General features: G+C 33.1%; 2 protein-coding genes across 2 annotated transcripts; both read left to right on the plus strand.

Annotated features, from left to right (window-relative positions):
• Positions 1-3,223: 3,223 nt before the first annotated feature.
• On the plus strand, positions 3,224-6,892 carry LOC105160372 (protein phosphatase 2C 51). Its single transcript, XM_011077710.3, has 3 exons — positions 3,224-4,102; positions 6,230-6,335; positions 6,453-6,892. Exons 1-3 carry the CDS (start codon positions 3,350-3,352, stop codon positions 6,842-6,844), a joined length of 1,251 nt encoding a protein of 416 aa, XP_011076012.1. The 5' UTR covers positions 3,224-3,349; the 3' UTR covers positions 6,845-6,892.
• Positions 6,893-10,661: 3,769 nt separating this feature from the next.
• On the plus strand, positions 10,662-16,566 carry SPDS3 (spermidine synthase 3). The gene is made up of 11 exons (XM_011077711.3): positions 10,662-10,880; positions 12,118-12,341; positions 12,450-12,494; positions 13,011-13,087; positions 13,180-13,302; positions 13,962-14,066; positions 14,159-14,231; positions 14,781-14,852; positions 15,382-15,577; positions 15,803-15,932; positions 16,327-16,566. Exons 2-11 carry the CDS (start codon positions 12,149-12,151, stop codon positions 16,399-16,401), a joined length of 1,089 nt encoding a protein of 362 aa, XP_011076013.1. The 5' UTR covers positions 10,662-10,880; positions 12,118-12,148; the 3' UTR covers positions 16,402-16,566.
• The last annotated feature ends 506 nt before the right edge of the window (positions 16,567-17,072 follow it).

Below are 17,072 nucleotides of genomic sequence, written 5' to 3' on the forward strand. Positions count from 1 at the left end.
ATTAGTTCAATGCCTTTTAGTAAAATGTAAACATCATTATCAAAATGCATGTTTTGACGATATTCATTTTTCTGTTCACCAAAAGTTTTGAGGGAAAGAGAAGAATTGGAGTTTTAGCAGAAGAAATTGAGGAGATTTATTCAGGCTAAAGCCCTAGTAAGGCGACCAACAAACACTCAATTTTATATGAAAGAAGAAGTGGCAAAGCGCTAGTCAGTTATTGGGCATAAGAAGGCTTCATGTCAATCAACATCATATACTAAGCCTATGTCCCTTGACATAGGGGACTTCATCAGTTAGAATGCTGACATTGTCCTTGGTAGTTGCAGACTGGTCGAAAATGGGATTGCCTCTTCTTTCAATGAATGCACAAGTAATTCTATCAACAAATGGAATCAACAAATACCTGAGAAGAAGGCATATGTTGTCGAGCGATTTGGGAGCTATGTGAAGACATTGACTCCTGAGAAGAAGGCATATGTTGTCGAGCGATTTGGGAGCTATGTGAAGACATTGACTCTTGGAATCCACGTGTTGATTCCATTTGTTGATAGAATTGCTTATGTGCATTCATTGAAAGAAGTGGCAATCCCCATTCCGGACCAGTATGCAATTACCAAAGACAATGTCAGCATTCTAATTGATGGTCTCCTCTATGTCAAGGCACGTAGGCTTAGTATATCATATTGGTTGACATGAATGTGAATACTTATCAATAAACTTCTGAAATGTTGATATATTTCTTTTGAATCTGCAGATAGTGGACCCAAAGTTGGCATCATATGGAGTTGAGAATCCATTATATGTTGTGATTCAGCTTGCACAGACTACCATGCGAAATGAGCTGGGTAAGATAACTCTTGACAAGACCTTTGAGGAAAGGGACACTCTAAATGAGAAGATAGTGGTGAGTATTTTACATTGGTTTATAAATTAGATTCTTCTCAGGTACAATTCGGATCCCCCAATTCGCGTGAGAAAAAGGCATATGTTGTTGAGCGATTTGGGAGGTATGTGAAGACATTGACTCCTGAAATCCACGTGTTGATTGTATTTGTTGATAGAATTGCTTATGTGCATTCATTGAAAGAAGAGGCAATCCCCATTCCCGACCAGTTTGCAATTACCAAGGACAATGTCAGCATTTTAATATTTATTTTTTTCTTCCTCCATTCTTAGATAATGTTTGAAATATAAGAAAAATATTGTATTGATAAAACTTTTATAAAAATATGGATACTGAAATTTGATTATAAAATATGAACTACAACATGATATTTATACACTTCCCTTTTTGAATGGACAATGGAGATTAATCCTAATGGTGTGTTAAGAAGCTCTCAAAAACTCTTTCAAAAATATTTTAGAATATTCTAAGGGTTTCTAAATTTTATATAAAACTTCTTTAAAATTTTATATTTGTTTACAAACTTGCATCCACAAACTTCCGTATTTATATTAAATAATCCCATTTTTTTTTTATATTTTTAATTTCATATTGCATTTATTAATAGTAATATTAACCTCTATACCTTCGTCGGTCCCATTAAAATATATGTCATTTTGAAAGTTGAGCATATGTACATCTCTAGATATTTTCTAACGAAATGAAAAAAGAGACTCTAAATATGTATAACTAGCGGTTCTCGACTTTAAATATGCATGCATAATTTTTTTTAATATAAATCCAAATATGTATAATTTTTTTCTAAGTAAAGATAAATAAGTATTGTGTTAGAGATAGTATGTATGTCTGAATTTATTTTTGGAGATAATAGAAAAAAAAATGGTATGTTTAATGTTGGTTAGTAGAAGACAAAAAGTACCGTTCATTGTTAAATCATGTCTCTTTTATATATACTTATAAATATATGAGTATGTATTAATTTATTTAATTATGAGTGGATTAAAATAAATATTATTTTTTAATTATAATACTGTTATAAAACAGTCAAAATTAATAAAAAATGAACAAAATAATTCAAGCCAAACATAAAAATATTTTAGGCCATCTCAGAAATGGCCCAAAATCAAAACGAAACACTTTTAACCACTTCTAACAACTTACAATCATAATTCAAATATATATGTATCCGTATATGTACTTAGCTCATCGATCAAAATATAAATCTAATGTCAAAACCTACACAACTTGACACCAAGTGAACAATGGATAAAATTTATATATATAATTGCCATCAATGCAAAGACAAAGTTACAAACCCAAAACAATATCAAATAGAAAAAAAAAAGAAAAAGAAAAAAAGATAGAGAGAGAGAAGAAAATATAAATATAGGTCATTAATTAGGAAAAAAATGGTCACGTAAAGAAAAAAGTAGCTACACATTTTTAATTTCGTTTTTGCACACTTTTTTTTAAGTCTTAATTGATACAAAAATCTCTCTATAATATCCATGTCGGATATGGGAACAACTTTTCTCAAACTACAGTCTCATTTCTATAAATGAACAAATTATTCCAAATGACGAACCATCCACAAAATTAATATTACAAGAAAAAGGACAAAAACCAAAACTACAACTTCTTAAAAATTTGAAGATAAAAGAAACTAATTTTGAGAATTTCTCATTGCCGTTGAGATAAATATATTTGTAATTAAATAAGACGTTTACGAAAATCAATATAATATATGGAAGTGAGTAATTAACTATTGTCGCTAATTTCAATTCAAAAAAATTATTAATACATGTGACATAAATAAATTAAGTAAAATTAAAATTATCAAAATAAAAAATCCAATCCGATATTTTCATAACCATTTGGTTTTATTTTCTTGCAATAAAATATCTCAATGAGATTTTTTTTTGGTCTTTCACCCCACCTATATAGCTTGTATTCATTAAAACAAACAATAAATATTTTTAAATTTTTGTACATCAAAGTAGAGAAGGTAGACAAGAAAAGCAGAAAATTATGAGCAGGTGACACGTGGTACGAGGTGAGAGACCATCCCCCCACCACGTGTCCACCCAGTATCCCAACAGTCAACGTTCCAAATCTTCTCCATTGATACTTTCCATCAACCCCACCCGCCACGTATCCTCTCCTTCTCTTCTAGGGGTCCCCCCAAAACCATTCATCCCCAGATCCAACTGCCACGTTTTTCACCACCCCTCCATCGCCACCGACCACGTGGTTCGGTGCACTCATTATTTTACTTGACCGCCGTTATTTTCAACACGTGCCGCCTATCTGATTCCCCGACTTATTTAATGCAAGACGGCTCAGATTTTCCCTCACTTGTCCTGCTTTCTCATGCACCGTGTCCGTCTACTGCTTTTCTCTTATTCGTGACGCTTCGCCGTGTTGTTTGATGAATGACCGGTGATGATTTTTGATAGTTCAAGTCAAGAATCTATGTCCTCCGACGATGGCTGTCGCCGGGGGAAAATTTTGTTGGAATTGGAAAATGGGGAATTAGAACTGGAAAATGGTCATGAAGCGAAGAAATTACCGAAAAGTTTCCGCCGGAAAAGAATGGAGCTCCGGAGAGTTAGGTCACTCTCCCCAGAAAAATCGGGGGATGGGTTAATTTCATCCGAGGATGAGGTAGATTTGAAGAAAAAGAGATCCGAAGTTGAAAAGGAGACGACCGGCCTAATCGAAAAGGCATTAGTAGTTCAGTTTTCTGAAAACGAAGTCGGCGGATCTAGAGAAGTGAAATGCTTGTCACACGGAACGGTATCGGTCATCGGCCGGAGAAGAGAAATGGAGGACGCGGTGGCGGTGGAATTAGGTTTTTTGAGAAAAGGTAGAAAGAGTTACGACTTTTTCGGAGTGTATGACGGTCATGGGGGGTGGCGCGTGGCTCACGCGTGTGGTGAGATGCTGCATAAGTTGCTGGTGAATATTGTTGAAGAAGAAAGCACCGACGAGATAGAGTGGGAAAAGGTTATGGTGGCGGGGTTCGAGAAGATGGACGAAGAGGTGAATAAGAAGGGCGCATCGGTGGCAACGACGGGGTCGACGGCGGTTGTTGCGGTGGTAGGGGAGGAGGAGATTGTGGTGGCCAATTGCGGCGATTCAAGGGCAGTGCTTTCCAGCGGCGGCGTGGCCGTACAGTTGTCGGATGATCACAAGGTGAACAGATTATGCATGAAAATTTAATATTTTATTATATACTCCATTTCCATTTTTAGTTATTATTATTTCATATAATATCAACTTAATCGGTCTGAGTTTTGGTGGTGGATTAATTTAACAGCTGCCCTTTTATTGGCATTATTTCCTTAAGGGGAAAATTAAGATAAAATAATAGGAGAAAATAAAAATAATAGTTTTGTTTAGTACAACAAAAATAAAAGTGCTTTAATCTATCTTAATTTTTTGTGGTGGATATGTGAATACAATTAAGACTTTGTTATAACATTAACTAATTTCTTGTTTGTCATGTTTATAATAATGGGTATTGATCTGAATTTTCCAATATGGTTAATCAAAATTAATTATGTTATAATGTTAGTATTAAGTTATTAATGATATGTAAATAGTGAATTTTTAAAGGGGTGTAAGTGTCATTTTGATTTTTTTTTAAAAATGATTGTCACGTAACTATTAGTTGAATTTTGTTGTACGGAGCACCCTGGAGCCACCAAAAGGAGTAGTAAAATATATCCCTATCACCTGTTTTTGGCTGCATAATCAAAAAGAGAGTGTGTGAGAAGTATTCTATAGGCTTGGTTTGATTTGGGTGATAGAATTAGGTAAGAAGAGAGTGTGTGAGATAAGAAATAGAATGATATAAAAGTGATCCATTATCCATCATATGCGGATTGGTTTATTGTGATATGTTAAATAAAAAAAAATGATATTTCATATAATTTAGTATTTGGTTAAAAATATAATTAAATGTAAAAGCACTATTAAAATTATCCATTTTTTTAAGTTGTTGTCATTTTGTGAACAATGACAAAATATCTCAATATCCAAAATGAATTTTTCTTTTTTCCACATTGAAAGTTCAAAATAAATGTCCAAGAGAGAATGTTTAAATCTTTATAAAAGTAGGAGTGTAAACTCTATTTTTTAAATTTAATAATAATCACAAGTCAAATATTTTTACAAGTCGCAAAAAAATGAAATATTTTTTTATTGTATCTAACTATTAAATTATTATAAAAAGGAGAGACAAGCAGACGGTGGAGAAAGTGGGAGGGTAATTAAGTAATAAAAATTTTAATCCTACCTTCAATAATTATGCGATAGTATATATTATCTTATAAATTACTATTAGATTTTAATATTATGAAGCAAAATGTGTAACTATGCATGGTACGCAATCCTATCATGGGGGGGAACGCGGATCAAAACAAACACTCTCTATCTCTATGCTATATCTGAAGGTTTAAGGTCTTAGAAAAATTACTTTTGTAGGCAAGATGTGGATTGCTCAAAATACTCTTTATGTATAACTATTTTTTAATTATCGATTATTTTTTATTAATATAAATTCAAATTTTTTATGAATTATTCTTGTAACTTGTATTCTATTTTATTTATTTATATAAAAATAATAAAAATTCTTTTAAAGAAAATTAAAGTTGGGAGATTTAAATAGAAATTTGGTTTCTCAAACTAAAATCAACATTCTCAAACACTCTACTATATGCATCCTTCAACGTTATAGTTTCAAAAAATTATATTTACCTTTTTCTTTCTTTAACAATTACCATTGACTATAGATAACTTCAATTTATATTTTACTTAATTGATTGCATCATCAATTGACCCAATAAGTGGCGCTATTATGTACTAGTTTTCTTTATTATCTTGTGATTATTATATGAGGGATAATTGCACCTCCTTTTTCTGAATTTTGTGCAAAACTCCATATAGATTAAAAAATTGCATCTACTACTTTCACATTTGTTTCTATTTAACAAATAGATATTCATTGGTTAAAATTTATCGAATTTGTTGATATTAATTTAAAGAAAATGAGTGAAGATCGATATTGACTTATTACTAAATTACTATTATACATCTTCATTAATGCACATGAGGAGATATGCCTTTATCTTGATAAGGATAGTTTGGTGAGAAAATATATATTTGACAACATTGTAATAATATTGTATATGTGCATATAATGAGTGTGTATAAACTGGTAGCTAGTATGTATAGTTGTGCAACAGTAGTTGAAAAGAAGTTTGTATGATACTCTTGTGTTGATCAATTTTTTAAATATGAAATTGTATTAAATGGCAGCCTGATAGAGCTGATGAATTGGGGAGGATTGAAGCATGTGGAGGGAAGGTCATCAATTGGAACGGACATAGAGTCTTAGGCGTTCTTGCCACTTCAAGATCTATAGGTATACTACTACTAGACTACTTGTTTGGACATCATATGTAAATGAATGGTTTTGTGTTTTTATTAAATTGGATAAAGAGAAATCAGGGACACATACATATGATATGTTTGATTGCAGGTGATTATTATCTGAAACCATTTGTGATAGCAAAACCCCAAGTAAGAGTTGTGAGTAGAAGCCATGCGGACGAGTTCTTGATAGTGGCAAGTGATGGACTGTGGGATGTTGTTTCTAATGATGTTGCATGCCAGGTGGTAAGGAAGTGTTTACAGGGACAAATTAAGAGAAGCAATATTCTTCATGTTCCCATGCTCCAAGATCATCATCATTTTCATACCCATACCCAATTTGGTGATTCATTAATAAGTAAAAGCGGCACTGGTGCTGCTCAGGCAGCCGCAGTGCTGGCTGAGTTAGCTATGGCTAGGGGTAGCAGAGACAATATAAGTGTAACTGTGGTGGAGCTCAACTCTTCTGTATCCGCCCAATCCCAACATTCGTTGTCCTAATACACATACGTACGTATTCAGATTATTAATATATGATGTAGTTGTATAGTTCCAGGATCTCAATGGTTTAATCTGGCATGTGGCAATATATAATCCCCTGTTTACACCTTCACCCTCATCAAAATTAGAGTGGTGGGGATGCCACTGTTTTTATCAACGCTTCAAGAGTCACACATTTTTATGTTCTTCATGCTCCTATATACAAACTCATTTCTTCTATAGCCCCAAAACCTAATTAATCTTCCTCATCTAAACACACAGTGAGTGTCATTTGTACACCCGAAAAGAATCAGATAAGAGTGTACGGACCGACATTTTGTTCGTTTGTGAGCAAAATATTTGTAGACAAAGTTGGAACATGTAACATCAATATCATCATTATTATTATAAGGTGTCTTGTCTCTTTTAAAACAATGACTTCTAACACGTTTTGCGCCATGAACTTTATACATGTGGCTTTTCGTGAATGTCTTAATTAATTACCTTGATATTTGTTTTGTGGTGACCCCTCCTACCATCACACATGATCAATGTGTACATATAGAAAATACTAGGAAGTAGTAAGTCTCATTAAACTTAAATCCATCTTATCACTAGTGTACAGTTTTACAATCATATTACGAGTGTTGTAATTGCACTTGTTATGCTTAGTCAATGAAAATATTCTAAAAAGTTGCAAAAAATTATAAAATTTCAATTTACTAGGGATTGTTTAAATAAATTCACTACAAAAAATTAGATAAAAAACTCAATGAAATGTGTTCATTATTAGACGAATGTTAAAATTAAAAAAATATTTATAATTTTTCAAACAACGTGTGTACCTTTATAACTATACCGAATATGAAGAATAGTGGTTGCCATGTATATATCAATGGTCCACTGGCATTGTGAATAAATGAGTGGTACCTAGCAGTTAATTATCAAGTGGACCAATCCATGTGCAGCCTGGTCCTTTCTAAGTTTCACCATGGCCCCTAGCCTGCCTGCACCATACACTTTAATACTTATGAGGAATAAATCACCCATACATGTATCTTGTACAATTTTAAATTTTCTTTCTAAGGAAAGAAATTCTATAGCATGAACATTCTAAAAAAATTATTTTGTCGAGAAATGAAAATATATTTAGATAAGTGACCTCCAAATTTGATCTAATTAAGCCCAAAGACAAAATTTGATAGTTTATTTTCAGCCAAGGCTTCTGCTTAAATTCACAATTTTATAAATTTATATATCTACAAGATGTTAAACAATCATCTTAACAAAAAAATTAAGCTTTAGAAAAAAGAATAATTTAATATTAATATTTTAATGGTAGAGTGTATGTATCGTTGAAAATAAGTTTTTGGATAATAAGACGATGAAGCTTATAAAACTTTTAATTAATTCGGAAGAAGGAATAGCTAAAATCTTAAAATAAATTAGGACTTCCTCATTTTTTTTTTTTTCAAAAAAAACTTACAGAATTCCAACATCTTATTTAGTGAGTTTATCATATGCAATTCTTATTTTAAGAAAATGATAAGAAAACTTTATAACATTAATTTGATAAGTTTTTAAAATAGTTTACAGAATATGTTAAGGTGGTAGAAATACCCTTATACTTATATTGAGTGCAATGAATTAGGTGGGACGTCGATGTCAAGATTATTCTTTCTAGCTAACACGTCTTTCCATATTAATTTTTATTGGCTTGTTACTTGAAATCTTAATAAGGTCAAGAAAATATTTGATTAGGGTTCTTAGACCCTTACTAAATAATTTCTCAAATGCCCCACTTAATAAATACAATTATTTCTAGTAGGTTGTCAGTTCAAAACTTAATTACTCAGTTCACAATAAATGATTTACAACTCGTCTTTTATATATATATATATATATATATATATTATTTAAGATAAATTACAACGAACTCTTTTGAGATTTGATATAATTATGAATACTCACTCGTTGTTTTAAAAATTACGAATACCCTCATGATTTTGATGAAATTATATAATTCTTGGATGAAGGTATTAAATTCTCAATTTTACCCTTATTGTATTTTATTTAAAAAAATCAAACAGTTCTTAGTCTACGAAGACATTTTGATCAGATCACCACAAAAAATTGAAAAAACGAACAGAGACTAACGGATTGAATTAATTAATTGTTAGACAGCTATTAAAATCAAGGGGTATTAGTAATTTTTTAAATAATGAAAATATATTGATAATTATATCAAACTTAAAAAAAATCATTATATATTTACCTATTATTTATTTTGATAATGATTTGGTCGATTTATGGGCAATATATATATATATATATATATATTTTATGATGAAGGGTATGGAAATATAGATTTAAGCCCATAATTTCTGATTTATTGAAGGTGAAGATGCTAATTCAACCAAATCATTGGTATTTTGTGGATAACATAGTGGATAAAGTATTCATAGAACTGAATATTTCTTATTTTCACAAATGTTGGTCATAAGTGGATTACCATACTATATCAGTTCAAATATATTGTAAAAGTCTTGAAAAACAAACTTGAATTTTCAAATATAAGAATTTATATAAAGTCCGCCCCCATTTATTTTTAATATAGGCTATATATTCAACCTACCACCATATTAATCATGATGGCCCATGTCTCTGCACTTCACTTAAATCTCACGTTTTCATTTTCTCCATCAACTTATCTTCTAGTCTTGACACGTTGCATTCATATTTCAATATACATGTATATATACACATAGGCCAATGATCATACACAATCTTTTCTAAGAACTCTGTCGGTCACACATGAACATGGAGCACATGCGATTTTTAACTGACTAACCTATTGGAAACACACATAACGCAAACGCAATCTTTTCTAACAATTTTTAGGAAAATTTTAACTTACAAAAATATCTAATATACAATTCTCTAAGAACTCTACCAACATACACAGCACACCCACAATTCTTTTTTTAATAGATATTGAATGCACAGAAACCCTAATCAACAAATATAATAGTACAAATATAATCTTTTTGTTGTTTTTGTATCAGAAAGGAAAACGTGTTCACAAATAATTTGATTAGGACAGTTGGGCTGTCCAAACCACAACATAAAATAATTGATATAACAACATCCAATTACGTAACAATTATTTAAAAAAGAAGTTGTGATGATGGAGAAATATTGAAATGAGCATGCACCCCACCTCAATCCATGCGGATTCTAATTTATGATTAAAGTAATGAGCTAAGTATGATTAAACAAAGTCAATTACAACTTAATCATGAACAATAATCCACTTTCTTTGCATCCAATCCCAACCTTCATTAACAATTTTAAGCATGTCATGTAAAGCATTCTCTAAAAGCACACTTTATTGCTTTGGTGAGCTAAGAATAAAGCAATTTCCTAAAAGAATAAGAATACGATCGCCATATTCCATGTACCCACGTGCCCATCTCTTACTTGCTAATATCACAAATAAATTAATTATAATAATAATTGTTTCTGTAGATATTAATATCTAATATGAATTATTATAATAGTTCTGCTCTATCACACTTACTATTATAAAAGACAATAACTATTATACAGTAGACAACATTCCACGTATAAATTTGTGCGTGAAGCTTTTATGGGCATGAAAGTGTCCACAACAACCATTTGGGGGCAAAATTTGCATTAATTTGGGAAACATATTTCTTGTTATTTTAAATAACCAAGTTGGAATTAATCAAAGTCTACGAATTGGGGGAAAATTCAAATACCAAAATAATAATAATTATTAAATATACTATACTCCACGCACGCTATATAAATTGTCCTCCATTAACGCTATCTTTTCTCGAAAGTTCACACACAGAGAGCGTAGCAGAGAAGAAAGAGAGCGAGAAGAAATTTCAGTCTCTTTTTCTATCTCTGCGTTCCATAAGATTCTCGTTGACTGTTGAAGAAGATTATCATCGGCTGTATTTTCGGTGCCATTTTTTGGTACATTTTTATTTTTTTCACGATTCTTCTTGTTAACCACAGCGGAAAACAGGTATGTGAATCGTTTCTTGCTATTTTCTCTCTCTCTACATGCATTTTATAGGCAGCTGAGATCTTTTGTTTTTTGGTTTTTCACATTTTTTTTTTCTTGTTTTTGTAAATTTTTTAGTATTTTTTCTACCCATTTTTGGAAAGAGAGAGTCTGTACTCCCGGATATTTCGTAAACCCTAGTACGGTTTTGGAGTTTAAGTGCAGGAGTGTGATTTCTTTATAAAAAGTTGAACGTTTTCTTAAGCTGTGGTTTACGATCTTTCAAATGCGGTTATTTGCATGATGTATTATTCGGGGGAAGCTGTGATCTTTTCTGGCGATTTTGTGAATTCTTTATTTTCTTCGCTTTTCTGAGAAACCTGGGAATAGTTTATAACTATAATCAGTAGAGTCTACACTAATCAACGGTATGGTGCTGCTTATAGTTTTTTCTTGTCTTTTCTGTTTCTTCGCGAAATTTCCACTTGTATTTATAGATGGCGTTAGAGGCACGCAGCTTTTCTTTTGCTTTGTTAACGTAGCACGTTGATTCGGATCGTTCTCTATGTTTAAAGAAGGAAAGACTGTAATTGCAGTTTCCATCAATAAATTATATCGTAAAGAATCGGCTGCTCTATTTGCGTTAAATATTTTACTGCCTAGTGGCTTGAACTGGTTTTCCCTCTTCTTTCCTAATCTGCCGGTTAGAGTCCTTCCAAAAATTCGTTAGCTTATCTTTATTCTTTATATATTTGTTTCATTCCTTTGGCACAATGACGGGCCACTATTTAACTTGCCAAGAACCTATTTCAGTGTAGAGTAGCGTTCATGTTCTGCTGGTAAACATTTGTTTTAGGCATTCTTTGCTGTATTTTGGTTGACGAGATTGTCAACCAGTATGTAGTTGTTGTCATTTCTCTGTTTTTTCTTTGTAATCTCGGTTGGCATGTATATTTATGTGAGGGCTAGTTGCTCTTTCATTAACTGATTATAGTTATGTTTTTTGTTCATTTGTTCTGAGATATGTACTTGCATTTTTATTTAGCTGTTTCTTGTATGCACATTACCATTTAGGCTTCTTGGCTACTTGTTGTTGGGTTATGTATAGTTCTGGCCTTTTTTTTTTTCTTTTTAATTATTTAATTTAGACCTTCTGTTTCATTATTATTTATTTCTTTTGTGGGCTATGAGCATGTAATTGTGTTATTGGTCTTCTGGGGTTGATGTTTAGTTTGATTTTTATCTTTTTGGTGATCAGAGACTGGATCCACAGGAGAAAAGGATAATATATGGAGGGCGACGCAGGAAAAGGTTTGGAATGCCAGAGGACTATGGATGGGAGGGAGAGTAATGGCAATGGCTCCAGTGAGGATGTTATCCCATCCTGTTGCTTGAAAAATAAGGCGTCTCAGCCTGAGCTTGATGCCAAATGCCATTCAACAGTTGTTTCTGGATGGTTCTCTGAACCTCTGTCATCCTCCGGTATTAAAACATGACTGCTCTCTATTGTGTTTTGCTGTATGAACATAGCTTCTGTTCTTGTATTTAAATTGTTTAAATGGCTTAGTGATTGCCTGGTATTGATTACAGATAAAACTGTGAAGGAAGTCTATTTCAACAACCCAATGTGGCCAGGTACAATGCATGCCTTTATTCTGATACAAAAGAGTAGATTGAATGGGTAAATGCAAGATTGATGGACTTGAGCATTAGCTTAACGACCTCTCTCAGCTTTATTCAACTTGAGGGTTGTAATCTGCTACTTTGAAGTTTGAACATGTGCCTAGTGTTCTTGGTGTATATTCAAAATTGACCAACTTTATTTGCATCCCATCGTGTGAAAGAAATGTTGTTCTTTATATGAAATAATACATTAAGGAAGTTTGAGTTGAATTCTTTGAGAAATTAAACTGTGCTAATGAGTCATACAAGCTCACTTGTGCTTCAAGCTTGGACATATGATTCTGCCTTATTAGTATGCAGATCAAATTTGTTTGTAATTTTTATGCTGAAGTTAGACTTTGAGCCTGAGGAAGAATAAAGATAACCACTACATGTTGATCTCTTCTGTAATTGATTTTTAGTGGTGTTGGTGCCTTTGCACTCTTCAGAATAAAGTATCTGATTTAGTGAAGACATGTCTACTTGTAGGAGAAACACATTCGCTAAAGGTGGAAAAAATCTTATTCAAGGAAAAGTCATTGTACCAGGAGGTTCTGGTTTTCCAGGTTCACCATCTTTTTCTCTATATTGAAATTGCTCCTCCTGTCAGTTCTGATCTTGTTATATATGCTCATGCTTTCTTTGTTCACCCTTGCAGTCCACAGCATATGGGAAAGTGCTTGTGCTAGATGGCATTGTTCAGCTGACTGAGAAAGATGAATGTGCTTATCAGGAGATGATAGCCCATCTTCCCCTTTGTTCCATTGAAGCCCCCAAAAATGTAAATTCCTGATTTCTGTGTCTCTTGGCAGCATCAATGTTTTGCTACGCCAGTTTATTCTCTTTCTATTAACTTCAAACTTAGGGGAACAGGTGATTTTACTTCTTTGTTCATGATGGCTTTTGTGGCTTTGCAACCGAGCTAAGTTGACCTGCTATGTACATATTGATGCCCTACAGTGAATCTTGAGCCTTTTTTGGTTCAGAAAGCAATTTTTGCCTTTGCCTTGGATGGCTGCCATCTCAAGAGAGGAAGTGGCTGCAACTACTGACTATTCATTCTTCTGTTCTTGTTTTTTCCTTTCCCTTTTCATGGTTGAATAATTTTATCTTACGGATTCTAGATCTTCCTACATCCCTTTTGAAACTGTCAATGGGGGTATTATTTACATATTCAATGAGTCATAGTGTCAAATCAATAGGTATAGTAAAACTCAACCTTTTTTTTCCCGTAGTTACCATTCATGTGGTTCCCATTGCTTGACATTCTTGAAGATGATTATGTTTTAAACCATATTAAGAATGTTAAGGTTAAATGTAATGGTATTTAGCATGTTTGGTATGCAGGAGTTCAATGGTTTCTACATTTGCATAAGTTTCGATTTGTCCTCACCCTGATGTGCTTATTTTGATAGCCCCTGGCTTTGTTTTGGAATACAGGTTTTGGTTGTTGGCGGTGGTGATGGCGGAGTTCTTCGGGAAATTGCCCGTCATAGCTCTGTGGAGATGATTGATATTTGTGAAATAGATCAAATGGTCATCGATGTGAGTGATTTATTTCGTGCTCCAGTTAATTCAGGAAAATTTCTTGATTCCATACTCCTGTGCTGGCAGTTATATTCCTATCTCCATTACAGGTAAGCAAGGAATTTTTCCCACAATTAGCTATTGGTTTCCAGGATCCTCGGGTGCATCTTCATGTTGGTGATGGTATGCCTAAAATCTTTCTACATACCTTAATGCACTTGTGGCACTTTAAAGTATACATTGAAAATGTTATGCTATATTCTATTTGGAACTAAAACATTCTTGAATTTGTCAAAAAAAAAACTTTTTTCTTTGCTCTCTCTGATTTCATTTCAAGTGTAAATTTGGAAGTTCTTTACTTGGGCTGCTGTTTTAATACCATATCAAGTTGTTGCAAAGGGCATTAACTTGCTTTAAACATGTGTGTTGACTTCTAGCCAGGCCCTCTAGCTTGTTGATTATGACATGGCCCCCCACAGCCACTAAGTGTAGCCAGCATCCTGCATTAATCATTGTTCAAATCATATCAATTGATTGCATTGAGTTTGAGCCAGTGTCCTCACAAGCATATACTGGACGTTACCATCTTGGCCTATAGATTAGAGCTATATTTTGAAATGCAAATGATCATTGAGGATCAGATTTATTATGCTATGAAAACCTGGAAACCGTAATTCTACTCTTCATCATTGGTAATTCAGTTATATGCTCAATAAGTTGTGATTTTGACAGCTGTTGAGTTTCTAAGACATACGCCTCCGGGGAAGTATGATGCAATTATTGTGGATTCGTCAGATCCTGTGGGTATGTATGCTATTAGCAGATTGAACCTTTCTGGATGTTTGTTTTTTTCTTAATGTTTTGGCGTTTACATTCTTAACCAAGGATTTACATTATAACACGTATGCCTATGCATTTTCTGTTCTTTCCTTGCTCTTTGTCCTCACCTTTTTTTTTTTTTTTTTCATTTTTCCCCATAGTTTTCCTGAAGAATATTGATTGAAAAATGTTATTTAAATGAATTCTCTGCAACCACAATGCATATTTGCACATATGGGGGTAATTTGGCCGGCCCTTATAAAATGTTTGCTATTTTCCGGTTTAGGGAAGTATCAAGATCATCCAATAAGAAGGGTTTCTATTTTTTCAAATGAACAATTTGAAGACCTATTGATTCTAACAACTGATTGTAGAATTGATCATTCAAACCTTTCAATTCAGAGATATTAGTTTTATCTCAAATATATGTTTTTAGCACCTTATACTCTTTTATCTTCTCAACTTGCGCCATATACTCCAGAATAGTATAAATTGGGTGCCTGCCTCTGTGCAGGTCCTGCTCAGGAGCTTGTGGAGAGACCATTTTTTGAGACCATTGCCAGAGCATTAAGGCCTGGTGGTGTTCTTTGTAATATGGCGGAGAGTATGTGGCTTCATACACATCTGATTCAGGATATGATTTCTATATGTCATGAAACATTCAAAGGTTCGGTCCATTACGCATGGGCTAGTGTCCCTACATATCCAAGGTATAGCTTTACCTGTGTCTTGCGAGTAACTTTAATGAAGTCTTCCTATTTGATGTTACACTACAATTGCTTAGTGAAAGCTTCATTGTTTTGTGTTTTTTTCCCTTCGGTATATTTGTATGTTCACCAACAATAGTTGAACATTCTGATTATATGATAGGTTTACTAATCCAAATTCTGGTATGTTTTCATGGACTTCTTATTGTTTCTTTCTCGGGTTTACAGTGGTGTCATAGGATTTGTGTTATGTGCAACGGAGGGGCCACCTGTTGATTTCAAACACCCTATCAATCCCATTGAGAAGTTGGATGGTGCACTTGAGTACCAGAGGCAACTTAAGTTTTACAACTCTGAGGTATCTTTTCTTGTGTTGTAACTTAAATCGCTAGTTTTTCTGTGTTTTATATTAAGATGTTGAATTTTTATTCAAATTCATCTGCCTTTTCTAATGCTTCACCGGGGTTGAGGCACTTTCCCCAGTTAACTCTAGTTAGTAGATTGACTTCCACAGTAGACTATAATTTAAAGCATCAACAATTTACATTATATATATTTGTATTTTAGATTAACCTCTTACTCCTAGTTAACCATCAATTGTACTACTATCACTTCTGGCGGAAATCACATATTTCTGCTGCTATACTAGCAAATTTTACACACACTCATCAAGGTCTCTCACGGTGAGCCAGTTCAGTTACGGAAAATACTCTGAAATAGGTTTACTTATTTGTTTGGGTTGTGATTGACAGATGCATAGAGCTGCGTTTTCGTTGCCATCTTTTGTCAAAAGGGAGGTGGAAGCTCTCCGGGATTGTTCAACTTGAGCGGAGGAAGTCCAGGCATAATAGTGGTTCTCTCATGCATGTATTGGACAGGATAGATGTTAGATATGGTGTGATTGAGCTTAAAACAAGCGTTTGAATATCATCATGGATTATGGTTGAAAGAAGTGGTAATATTAAATAGTATGGATTTGGGATTTGTTGTTACTATGGTTTGTTTTCTTCACTTGTATCCTATCCTCGTATATTCCTTAACCGAATGCTACTGCTACTCTACTATATCTTTCATTCCAAAAGGACTTAGAGCTTAGTTGTTTTCATCTACTTCATGCCTTACAAATCAAACAAATTTCTTATGGGGGAAATGTTTTGAGCTTAAACCTACTCTGACAACTTGAATAGATTTTTTAGACTAAACGTGATGAACTATTATTTATTTTTGAATACATTGATTACATTATTTATCAAATATCTATATTTTTAAATAATTATAACAATCATATATTAATATCAATTTTTTGATATCTTATAAAATGTTTATAAATTCGTCTAAACATCCTTCAAATGACTTAAAAAAGTTAAAAGCATGGATGAATGGGAGCTCAAACAGTATCATGTAATCTTAACTTCAACGCAACAGTAACTGAAAGCTGATTAGCATTTACCGTTACTAAAAGCGTTCAGCGACTTCGGGGATAAATCGTGCTGCTGGA

Source organism: Sesamum indicum, linkage group LG4 (assembly GCF_026168435.1).
Source record: "Sesamum indicum cultivar Baizhima isolate 11 linkage group LG4, ASM2616843v1, whole genome shotgun sequence".
Classification (NCBI taxonomy): domain Eukaryota; kingdom Viridiplantae; phylum Streptophyta; class Magnoliopsida; order Lamiales; family Pedaliaceae; genus Sesamum; species Sesamum indicum.

Bases quoted from the DNA above. Each gene is read 5' to 3' on its own strand.
- SPDS3 (XM_011077711.3), top strand. From the start codon at position 12,149: ATGGAGGGCGACGCAGGAAAAGGTTTGGAATGCCAGAGGACTATGGAT. The intron at 13,303-13,961 runs GTAAATTCCTGA...TTTGGAATACAG, and splicing joins CCATTGAAGCCCCCAAAAAT to GTTTTGGTTGTTGGCGGTGG. The intron at 15,578-15,802 runs GTATAGCTTTAC...TCGGGTTTACAG, and splicing joins AGTGTCCCTACATATCCAAG to TGGTGTCATAGGATTTGTGT.
- LOC105160372 (XM_011077710.3), top strand. From the start codon at position 3,350: ATGATTTTTGATAGTTCAAGTCAAGAATCTATGTCCTCCGACGATGGC. The intron at 4,103-6,229 runs GTGAACAGATTA...ATTAAATGGCAG, and splicing joins AGTTGTCGGATGATCACAAG to CCTGATAGAGCTGATGAATT. The intron at 6,336-6,452 runs GTATACTACTAC...GTTTGATTGCAG, and splicing joins TGCCACTTCAAGATCTATAG to GTGATTATTATCTGAAACCA.